The sequence below is a fragment of the Equus quagga genome, chromosome 2 (assembly GCF_021613505.1).
Source record: "Equus quagga isolate Etosha38 chromosome 2, UCLA_HA_Equagga_1.0, whole genome shotgun sequence".
Classification (NCBI taxonomy): domain Eukaryota; kingdom Metazoa; phylum Chordata; class Mammalia; order Perissodactyla; family Equidae; genus Equus; species Equus quagga.
The window spans coordinates 28,629,270-28,639,944 of record NC_060268.1 but is presented as its reverse complement, the minus strand read 5'-3'; the positions used below and the strand labels follow the sequence as shown (position 1 = coordinate 28,639,944).

The following is a 10,675-nucleotide window of genomic DNA, read 5'->3' as shown; positions in this document are numbered from 1 at the left end:
TGAAGAAGACAGAAAGAAATGGAAAGATATTCTGGATCTTGGATTGGAAGAATTAACATAGTTAAGATGTCCATACTTCCCAAAGCAATCTACAGACTCAATGCAATCCTATGAAAAGTCCAATGACATTTTTAGCAGAAATAGAACAAAGAATCCTAAACTTTATGTGGAATGACAAAAGACCCTGAATAGCTGAAGGAATCCTGAGAAAAAAGAACAGAGCTGGAGGTATTACACTGTCTGATTTCAAAATATACTACAAAGCTATAGTAACCAACACAGCATGGTACTGGCACAACAACAGACACACAGATCAATGGAACAAAATCGAGAGCCCACAAATAAACCACACATCTATGAAGAGCTAATTTTCGACAAGGGAGCCAAAAACATATAATGGAGAAAGGAAAGTCTCTTCAATAAATGGTGTTGGGAAAATTGGACAGCCACATGCAAAAGAATGAAAGTGGACCATTGTCTTATACCATACACAAAAGTTAACTCAAAATGGATTAAAGACTTGACTGTAAGACCTGAAACCATAAAAGTCCTAGAAGAAAGGATAGACAGTATACTTTTTGACATTGGTCTTAGGAGTATATTTTCAAGTACCATGTCTGACCTGGCAAGGGAATCAATAGAAAAAGTAAACAAATGGGACTACATCAAACTAAAAATCTTCTGCACAGCAAAGGAAACCATCAACAAAACGAAAAGAGAACATAACCATTGGGAGAAGATATTTGCAAACCATATATCTGATAAAGAGTTAATATCCAAAATATGTAAAGAACTCATACATCTCAACAACAAAAAACCAAACAACCAAATTAAAAAACGGGCAAAAGAGCTGAACAGACATTTCTTGAAAGAATATATACAGATGGCCAACAGGCACATGAAAAGATGTTCAACACCACTAATTATTAGGGAAATGCAAATCAAAACTACAGTGAGATATCACCTCACACCTGTCAGAATGGTTATAATTAAAATGACAAGAAATATCAAGTGTTGGAGAGGTTGTTGAGAAACTGGAACTCTCATACACTGTTGATGGGAATGCAAACTGGTACAGCCAATATAGAAAACAGTACAGCGATTCCTCAAAAAATTAAGAGTAGAAGTATCATATGATCCAGACATTCCACTGCTAGATATGTATCTAAAGAACAGGAAAACACAATTGTGTAAAGATATATGTATCCCTATGTTCATTGAGGCATTATTCACAATAGCCAAGATTTGGAAACAACCTAAGGGACCATCAAGGTATGAATGGATAAAGAAAATGTGGTATGTATACACAATGGAATACTACTCAGCCATTAAAAAGGATGAAACCTTGCCATTTGTGACAACATAGATGGACCCTGAGGGTATTATGGTAAGTGAAACAAGTTAGATGGAGAAAGTCAAAAAGTGTATATCTCATGCTGAAATAGAAGATGAAAACAACAACAAAATACATAGAGACAGAGATTACATTGATGGTTATCAAAGGAGAAAGGGGGCGGGAGGACGGTAAAAGGAGTGGATGGGCACCTGTGTATGGTGATGGATGGTAATTAGCCTTTGGGTAGAGAAGGTTTTGTACTCTACACGGAAACTGAAGTATAATAATGCACATCTGAAATTTATATAATGTTATAAACTACTGTTCCCTAAATGAATGAATGAATAAGTAAATAAATAAATAAAAGAAAAGAACATTTACCAAAAAAAACAAGATGTGTTCTCAGGAGGTGTAGTCTGGTAAACTGCCCTTGCCTGTCACATATACATATATACATACTGCAGATTCTCTCCACATGACACCAGAGAAACACTACAGAAGATTAAACATTGCCCCCCAATTTTCCCATTGTAAGTATTTTGTAGATCATCTCCTTTTGGTTTACATACACTTACTTTAGATAGATTTCATTAATCAAGTTTGCACATTTTAAGATAGTCATGTTCTAATCTTGTCTTTTTTTGTCAACTGGATTGGATTTGGGGTGTTTAAAAAAACCTCTCAGCAATCAAATATGAATAGAAATTTCCTTGGGCTGACTTTTACTTATGACTGATCTTATCCATCATTTAAAATCATGCTTTCAATGTTTCAAGTGATCATAGTCTCATTACTAAGATCTCTAAGATTTACTTTCAGATCATCCTGTTGTTACTTTTGCTAAAATTACTGGATTAATAAGGACAATAATAATGATAACAAACCAATAATAACAATGGTGATGACAAACTGTGCATTTGGACTGGGCTCAGTTCTTTATATATATCATGTTTCTCTTTAAATATATTGTCGTTACTTCTCTGTCCCTAGCTCTAGAACAGTTCAGGCACAAAGTTGATGCTCAATAAATATTTCTTCCATGACTGAGATAGAAACAGGGCTGGGAAAGAGTGACCTGGGCCATGGTGGTGGGTGAAATGGCAAGCAGCAAAGATGAAGTTTCAGGAGAGTGGAGACAGGTAGAGGATTCCAACAGCTAAGCAAGGGCCAGAGAGTAGTGATTTCATGTGAGGCTGGTTAAACTTGCAAAAGTGGAGAGAGGAAATAATTGAATTCTTGCAAAGACGTTATATTGTGTAGTTCTGTTTCGGGAATTTCCATCTTGGGAGGAGTCCTCCAGTTTTCTGAATCGCTTCCATCCAGTATTGCGTAATTGAAGGGATTGTCTGCCTCTTTCCAGGTCATCCCTACTCCATCCCCAACCTTTCTCTGTCGGTGTCGATGTCCAGGATCCAGGAATTCTTGCCCGTGGAACTTTTCTCTTCTCCCCATTCAGGCCTGGATTTAGACCCCCAATATGTTCTCCCAAATCCTGTAACCTCCACATCAGCAGTGTTGTTTGCTCGGTCGACCCTGTTTCCTTGTTCAGGAAGCAGCTCAGATTCAGGCTACTCAGTTTTATTCTGAGGTTGCATGATCTAAAGTTTCAAATTTTCTTTCCAATGTCTCACGGTTCGCTGTAGACACACCTGGGAGTGGGGTTGTAGACAGATGGTTCAAGGGTCTCCTGCCGCCTTCTAACCCTCTTCCCGAATAGGCTTCCTTGCCGGAAACCTCGGCCCTGAGGACTGGAATGGGTGCAGGGATGAAATGCACTCCTCCAGGAGTCGGGTGGGGAGCCAGACAAGATCTAGCTCCGGGAAGAACTCGGATTAAGTTTGCAGCTAAGCCTGGGGCGATTGAATCAGAGTGTGTCACCGTGGAGAGAGGACTGGCCCGCGTGCTGGGCTGCCATTGGCTCGGGACTTCCGGGCTGGGGATATAAGTCAGCGCGGAGCAGACAGCGCGCTGAGTGCAGCCCTGACCGGCGGCGGCAGCTCAGCTCAGCCGAGCAGATTGCGGCGGAGAAGGGCGGGCTTGTTCAGAGAACGTCTGCAGCACCATGGAGACCGGGTGAGGCGGGCACCAGGCCCGGGGAGCCCTGGCGGCCCCTGGGGAGGGGAAATGGCTGTCACTGAGCCCTGGAAACCCGGCTGTGGGCCGTGAGAGAGCCGGGAGAGGGAGCGGGCTCCCCGGAGCTGCAGAGAGCCCTGGCAAGAAGCCCGGGGTGAGGGTCAAGTCTCAGAGCAGTGGGGCGGCCGGCGCGGGCAGGGACGCACGCGGGAATGGAGCCAGGGTGGCGCCAGTGGAGCAGGAAGGGGAGAGGTTAGTAGAGTGTAGTGTACTCGGAAAAGGAGCCAGTGTGTTTGTGTGTGTGTGTGCGCGCGCACATTGGGGGTGTAAGTCTAGAGGGGGGCATACCTCCTCTCCTGAGTACAGGGCAAAAGTCTTCCCACTGCACGTGCTCTTCACAGATTCCCATTCTAGAGTCCAGGTAAAGAAACGAGGTAGTTTTGGGGCCCATATCTAGAGTTCCTCCTTCAGAGGAGAGATTGCTCAGGTCCCTCGCCAACACCTCCCTTCCCTCCAAATTGGAGGTCCAAAAGAGTTGGGGACGGTGTCTCCAAGGAGATAATGAAACCCTTATTCCGTGAACCGGGCTCCAGGTCCTGCCCACTGGCCCTCACTCCTACCTTTGAAAACCTTTTTCTCTGCTTTGGTCCTGGAAATCCCAGTCCAAGTCTCCAGCGTTAGGGATCGCAATGGCTTTTGGATGCTCAGGGATCCAGGTCGTGCTCAGGGCACTGATGGCCAATGAGGAAGTCCTATGGCTGTGACTAGAAATGCTAGGTGGCCAGAGCTTCACACTTCCTTCATTTCCTTTGTACCTCTTGGGGATGCTCTTTGATTCACTTCTTACCATTTCATTGTTTCTCTTCTCCATCCTCCTGTGGTCCCCGCTCTGTTTTTCCTGCCCCGTCCCTTACTCAGCTACTTCTCTGAGGGAAGCCCCGTGCATTGTGGAGTGATCTGGTTTCAAAGGCTCTGCTTTTGAAGGAAAGAATTTCCTCTGGAGGCTTGGTTAGCTGTGTTCATGGGTGTGAGAGAATTGGACTGGAATTGTGAGAAAAATTCTAGATTGACTCTTGGGATGTATGGGTTCTGGATGAGTGTATGTCCTTAGGTCTCTGAAAGCCAAAGAACCTTGGTGAAGAGAAGATGGGGGAAGGCAGAGAGGAGAACAGAGACATGGGGGAAAGTGGGAGCAGCTGCAAATGCTGGGGACCTGAACCAATGATTTATGGAGTCATGGATCATTGGAACTTGTTATCAAGTTTTTAATTCATTTTCAAACTGAGCCTCTAAGATAGGTGGGGCTGATTACATTTGTTTGTTTTATCTCTGAGGAAAGTATTCGAAGCACAAGTTTTGCTTGTCTAAAAAGGCAAAATTGGGACTAAAGTCTAAGTTGATTGTTGCTTCCCTTCCGACCAGAAATTTCTAAACCTGGTTTGTGAAACAGAAGTACCTGAGACACTTTTGTAAAAAATACAGATTCTGGGGTCCTTCCCCAGAATTATATCTGGAGGGGTGGGCTCCAGAATCTATTCTTAACAAGCTACTGTGAGAAATTTATGCAGTCGGTTCTGCTCCAGCGCTGGCAACCGGAGTATGAACGGGGTCTTCTTTTCTGTGGGGTAGCTTGTCTAGTCCGGGCTTGAATTATCCCTGGCAATTCCATGTGACAGGGCTCTGTGTGGGTCTGGGGATCCCGGAAACAAGGGTCCAATTGAACTGACATGTAGACCACCACTAGGAGTGTTCCTATTGCTCTCTTTGTCAATCAAAAAATTTAGCCCTTAGTATTTTTCTGAAGGAGGATCTGGAGGGTGTCAGTCCAGAAGGAAATTGGATTCATGCCCTGCCCTCAGGGTAGTTAGTCTTAATTACATTTGGAGCATCCTGAGTGGGTACTAAGGAGGGGTGCATTGGGTTTGTCACTGCCCTAAGGAAGGTCTTAGTTCCTTTTTGAGTGTACTTCTGGGCCGACCTCCTGAGGCCCAGCACTTTTACCCTCCTTGATTTGATTATTTCGCTGTACTTGTCTGTAGGCTAGATGGTCCTTCCTCTAAATCTTTGTCACAAGAGAGAGGTTAAACCTTGCAGTGGTGGCAGAACTGGAGTTGGGGCTGCTGGTGGAGACATAGGCATCATTAATGTGCTAGGAATGAGGGGAGTGTTTCATGTCAGACCTGTAGTGAGTCTGATTCAGAAAGAGGAGAGGGTGGGTGAGTTTAATGTGGCCCCTCCTGAGAGAGAGGAGCCTCCCCTCTGGGGCAGCTCTTTGACCAGATTCTCTGTCCCCTGTCACCTGGGTACACCTGCCAGTCTTTGTGCGCTGAGGGTCATTAGTCTGTGATGTGCTTGGGATGGGAGCGAAACTCACCTTGATTTTCCCTTTCTCCTAGGTTCACATATGAAGATTATCAGACCACCGCACAGTGGCTTCTGTCCCACACCAACCACCGCCCTCAAGTGGCGGTGATCTGCGGTTCTGGGTTGGGAGGTCTGACTAATCAGTTAACTCAGGCCCAGAGCTTTGACTACAGTGAGATACCAAACTTTCCCCGGAGTACAGGTACTGGTCAGGGGAGGGAGGGATGGGACTGAGGGATGTTGATGGGATTCTGATGGGAGGGCGATGCTTCCATGCCTGGAGCTGGTTATCCTCTATAGCATTTGACTGGAGACAACTGTTGTGACAGAGGAGAAAAGACCCCCAGGAATCAGAATGACTTTAGAAGGAAATGTCCCCAGTAGGAATTTCAGAATAGACAGGGCGTGTGTGTGTCATGGTACTATATGATGACCTGTTTCATATGCTTGAATGATTCAGAGCTCCTTAATGCTCTTCAACACCTCCCCCAAGTGCTCCCCCATATACCATGGTCACCACAGACTCACACACACACCCCTCTCTCATTTCTTTCAGTCTGCAGCATTAATGGAAAAAACAGTGCTGTAACTTCCCAGGACAAGATCAGGCCATCCCTGTCCTATGTCCTCCTGCCATTCCCGATCTCCCAGCTCTAACTCCAGTCCTAGGATAAGGCAGACACTGGTGCACAGCAGCAAATGGGCAGACTGCCATGTTCCTGCAGACAAATGCACCGATAATACGTGAATACACAGGACCTGCTTCCCACTGACCCTTTGCAGGGGAAAGGGGCAGATGTCCCCTGTGCACAGTGGTGCTCCAAGGGATCTGAGGAGAGCATATCCAGCATCCCAACAGCAGCCAGAAAGCTCTAAGACTAGGGCTTGGAAAAGGGCCAGGTGAAATAGGGACAAAGATAGTGTGTTTGCTTTACTGATTAATTTCTTAGATCACTAATTTCTCTTGGTTCCTTCAAAAATTTCCTGGCTTTCTACTTTCCTCTTTTCCCTGCAGAGCTGTGACGTTTCACAGATATTTTTCAAATCCTTTGGAGCAACTAGGAGACTAGAGTGGGGAGGTGGGAATAGGGTTGGAGAAGGAAATATTAAAAAGAGAGAGGGAGGGCAGAATTTTCTAAGGAAGATAGTAGTGGCATTGGCACTACCTGTCACTCCTACCCCCAGCGAGAAGGGCATTGCACTTAGTGGTATGTGGACTAACTTTTAAATTTTATGAACCTATTTTTTTTTGTATTCCACTTTAGCTTTCTAATCTCTGTCACTTCTGCTCTATTACTGATAATTTTTTAATAAGCTGCTATATCTCTGTTTGTCCGTGAACTCTTCCTCTTGCTTTTGATGTGTCTCCCAGAACCTCCATTCCCTAAGGGATAGGGTGGCCATGTCCATTAGAGGAGAAATGCCAGATAAGGGTATGGTAATGATGGCTATGATGTCTGGGTGGGAGTTACCTTTGCACTCCCGTCCCCTGCCTGCCCCATCCTGGGCATCTGCTCCCACAGGACTGTTATGTGGGTCTAATGGAGGAGACTTGTGTGGATCCAAGCTCTGCCCATTTCCCTTTGTTCAGTAGCCTCTTTAGAAAGCTAGGATATGCCTTGAGTTCCCTTTCAGGAGCGAGGAGGCATATAGTTAGGGTAATAAATAAGAATATACATTTTGAGAATTTTGAAAATTTTGGAAAAGAGTTCTATAATTACTGCCTCCACTGTTTCATTATTACCCATTTATTCTACTTTTACCTCCTATTCTCTTGCAGTATGACCTTCTCCTTCTTAGAAATTTCTTTAAAAAGCCTTTCCTTCCTTTGAAGTATGTTTATACTGAACATCATACCTCCATAGCTTTAATCTCAAGATGGACTTATATACTTAATTGTAAAATTATGATTAATTTCTGCCTCCCCCACTCAACTTAAACTTCTGAAAGCAGAGATGATAACATCTTCTTTTGCTTCATTATGACCTCATGTTGAGCACAATGAGTAGCCTCGTAGTAGGTGCTCGTGGATATGTGTTGTGTGAAACATCATCCCATTCGTTTCCCTTTCTTGTTTGTATACAGTGCCAGGTCATGCTGGTCGACTGGTGTTTGGGCTCCTGAATGGCAAAGCCTGTGTGATGATGCAGGGCAGGTTCCACATGTATGAAGGCTACCCGCTCTGGAAGGTGAATCAGGGGCATCAGCCTAGATGAATCTGGAAGAAGGGAGAGAGCCATCTCTCCTATTCTATTACCTAGCTACCTGGTCTAGGTAGATTTTTGCTCCCCTCCTTTCTCTTTCATGATGTATATCATGCATGTCCACGTGGGTTGGTTGGTGAAATTTTAAAGAACAGTTTGTGATCATTTATCTTTTCCTTCTAAGGTGACCTTCCCAGTGAGGGTTTTCCGTCTTCTGGGTGTGGACACCCTTGTGGTCACCAATGCAGCTGGAGGGCTCAACCCCAAGTTTGAGGTTGGAGATATCATGCTGATCCGTGATCACATCAACCTGCCTGGTTTCTCTGGTCAAAACCCTCTCATAGGTCCCAATGATGAAAGGTGTGGATCTTGTTCCTTTATTTATAGATGGATAGATTGTAAGGACTGGCCTGGGGGTTAGGAGAAATCTCATTGTATTCCATTAATCTGAGATAATCCAACCTGTGCCCTAGGTTTGGAGTTCGTTTCCCTGCCATGTCTGATGCCTACGACCGGGATATGAGGCAGAAGGCTCACACTGCCTGGAAACAAATGGGGGAGAAGAGAGAGCTACAGGAAGGCACCTATGTGATGCTGGCAGGCCCCAACTTTGAGACTGTGGCCGAGTGTCGTCTGCTGCAGAAGCTGGGGGCGGATGCTGTTGGTGAGAAGGGGAATGTGGCTCTAGGCTTGAAGAGGGAGGGATCTGGTAAAATAAGGATGGCAAGAAGTAGGAGATTGTAGAGCTGATGGTGGATTGAGAGAGGATCTGACTTAAAGGAAGACTGAATGAAATTGACTTCTGGAAAGGTACTAAGGTAGTGAGGTTTGGTGTGTTGTCCCATCAAACCTCCCCACCCAGCATCGAGGGCTTTAACAGGTGTAATGCTATGACCTATCCATGATTTGATAAGTGTTTCTAAGGATTATTCTAACAAAGATCATTACAGTCATCCTCTGTACCTTGCCTGGAAGACAGAACTGTATTATTAAAAGTGACTTCAAAATTGCCACAGACAGGGGCCTGCCCCATGGTATAGTAGTTACATTCAGCTCACTCTGCTTTAGTTGCCCAGGTTCCGTTCCTAGGCATGCAAAATAGAGAATGACTGGCATGGATGTTAGTTCAGGGCAAATCTTCCTCAAGCATAAAAGAGGAAGATTGGCAATAGATGTTAGCTCAGGGTGAATCTTCCTCAGCACAAAAAAAAGAAAAAAGAAAGAAAGAAAGAAAAGAATTGCCACAGAAGGATAGAGAAATAACGTATTGCAATGGTAATATTATAAGAAAAGTGTAAGGCCCTCTGAGGCCCCACTCCTTTAAGCAGTACAGAACACCCTAAGCTCAACTCTAATTTAGCTGCTTCTTTGCATGTTTTTTGACGTGTTAAATTGTCAGTGAGGTAATGAGTAGCGGTTAGGCCAAAGAGTGAGGAAAAGAATCACTTGAGGCTCCTGACAGTTCATACTGCCTTTTCTCCCCATCAGGCATGAGCACAGTTCCAGAAGTTATAGTTGCCAGGCACTGTGGACTTCGAGTCTTTGGTTTCTCCCTCATCACTAACAAGGTCATTACGGATTATGAAAGCCTGGAGAAGGCCAATCACGAGGAAGTCCTAGAGGCCGGGAGACAGGCGGCACAGAAACTGGAAAAGTTTGTCTCCATCCTTATGGCGGGCATTCCACAGCCTGGCTGTGCCAGTTAAGCAGGCCTGGAGTGGTCTGGCCTCTCCCTTATGGGATCCAAGTAGCTGCTGCCTGCTTTGACACTTGCTGGGTTACATACCTCTGCCCTTAGGTAGTAGCAGACAAGAAAGGAAGATCCCCACATCCTTCACGTTCCCCACTCCTCTCACCAGACACTTTTGGTGCTCTATCCTCATTTGCTCCACTGTCTTCTCAGAATACTTCTTCCCCAAGCCCTGCCACACATCCATGCATATACCCAGGATGTGGCTTAGGCCGTTGAACTTGGCACAGTAGCTACTCTAGCTTTTTGAGATGATGCTCTCACATTCCTGGGGCCTCAGTTCTGAGTCCTCTAAAGCACTAGATCCCACACAAGGACCAGCCCAATGTCTCTTGTACTTTTATACTGTCATATTTTGAGAATAAAGAGAAAGATGAAATGACTTCTTCATTTTTGTGCAGTCTGTTATAAGGCCGAGACACAGGTGGAGACTCGTATGAAAGGCTGTGAGACCACGTCTTGTGTGACTGTCTCCTTCTCAGATAAGTAGCTAGAACTGAAATGTGGTATGTGAATGCAGGAAAGAGGAAGGAAAGGCAAAGTGACAACACATGAATATGTTTGAATAGATGAGGATGGAAGGGCTAGCTTCTGGCACATGAGGCCACTTCCCTCAGACCAGTCTGCTTCTGTCCCTTGCCTATAGCACTTGTCTGGCATGCTGTGGTGGCAACCCACATATAAAGTAGAGAAAGATTGGCACAGATGTTAGCTCAGGGTTTATCTTCAAGCAAAAAGATGAGGAAGATTGGCAACAGATGTTGGCTCAGTGCTAATCTTACCCCCCCCCCCGAAAAAATGTAAATTAGACAATGAGATAAATCATACAAATATTTAAAAAGGAATCAAAAAGGGAAGAATCACAAGACTCACCCTAGCATATTGAAAACCTTCAGATGGGTCTCAAAAAGAAAAATGGAATTTATGAAACAGACGTGAATTCAGTTA

The 10,675-nt window shown here is 44.8% G+C and overlaps 1 protein-coding gene across 1 annotated transcript; it reads left to right on the top strand.

Moving 5' to 3' along the window:
* Positions 1 to 3,264: 3,264 nt before the first annotated feature.
* LOC124235415 (purine nucleoside phosphorylase) lies at positions 3,265 to 10,109 on the top strand. Its single transcript, XM_046653329.1, has 6 exons — positions 3,265 to 3,409; positions 5,806 to 5,975; positions 7,859 to 7,962; positions 8,162 to 8,337; positions 8,451 to 8,641; positions 9,466 to 10,109. Exons 1-6 carry the CDS (start codon positions 3,399 to 3,401, stop codon positions 9,681 to 9,683), a joined length of 870 nt encoding a protein of 289 aa, XP_046509285.1. The 5' UTR covers positions 3,265 to 3,398; the 3' UTR covers positions 9,684 to 10,109.
* The last annotated feature ends 566 nt before the right edge of the window (positions 10,110 to 10,675 follow it).

Excerpts from the sequence above, each read along its gene's own strand:
- LOC124235415 (XM_046653329.1), top strand. Across the intron at positions 8,338-8,450 it reads ATAGGTCCCAATGATGAAAG|GTTTGGAGTTCGTTTCCCTG; the intron begins GTGTGGATCTTG and ends CCTGTGCCCTAG. Across the intron at positions 8,642-9,465 it reads GCTGGGGGCGGATGCTGTTG|GCATGAGCACAGTTCCAGAA; the intron begins GTGAGAAGGGGA and ends TCTCCCCATCAG.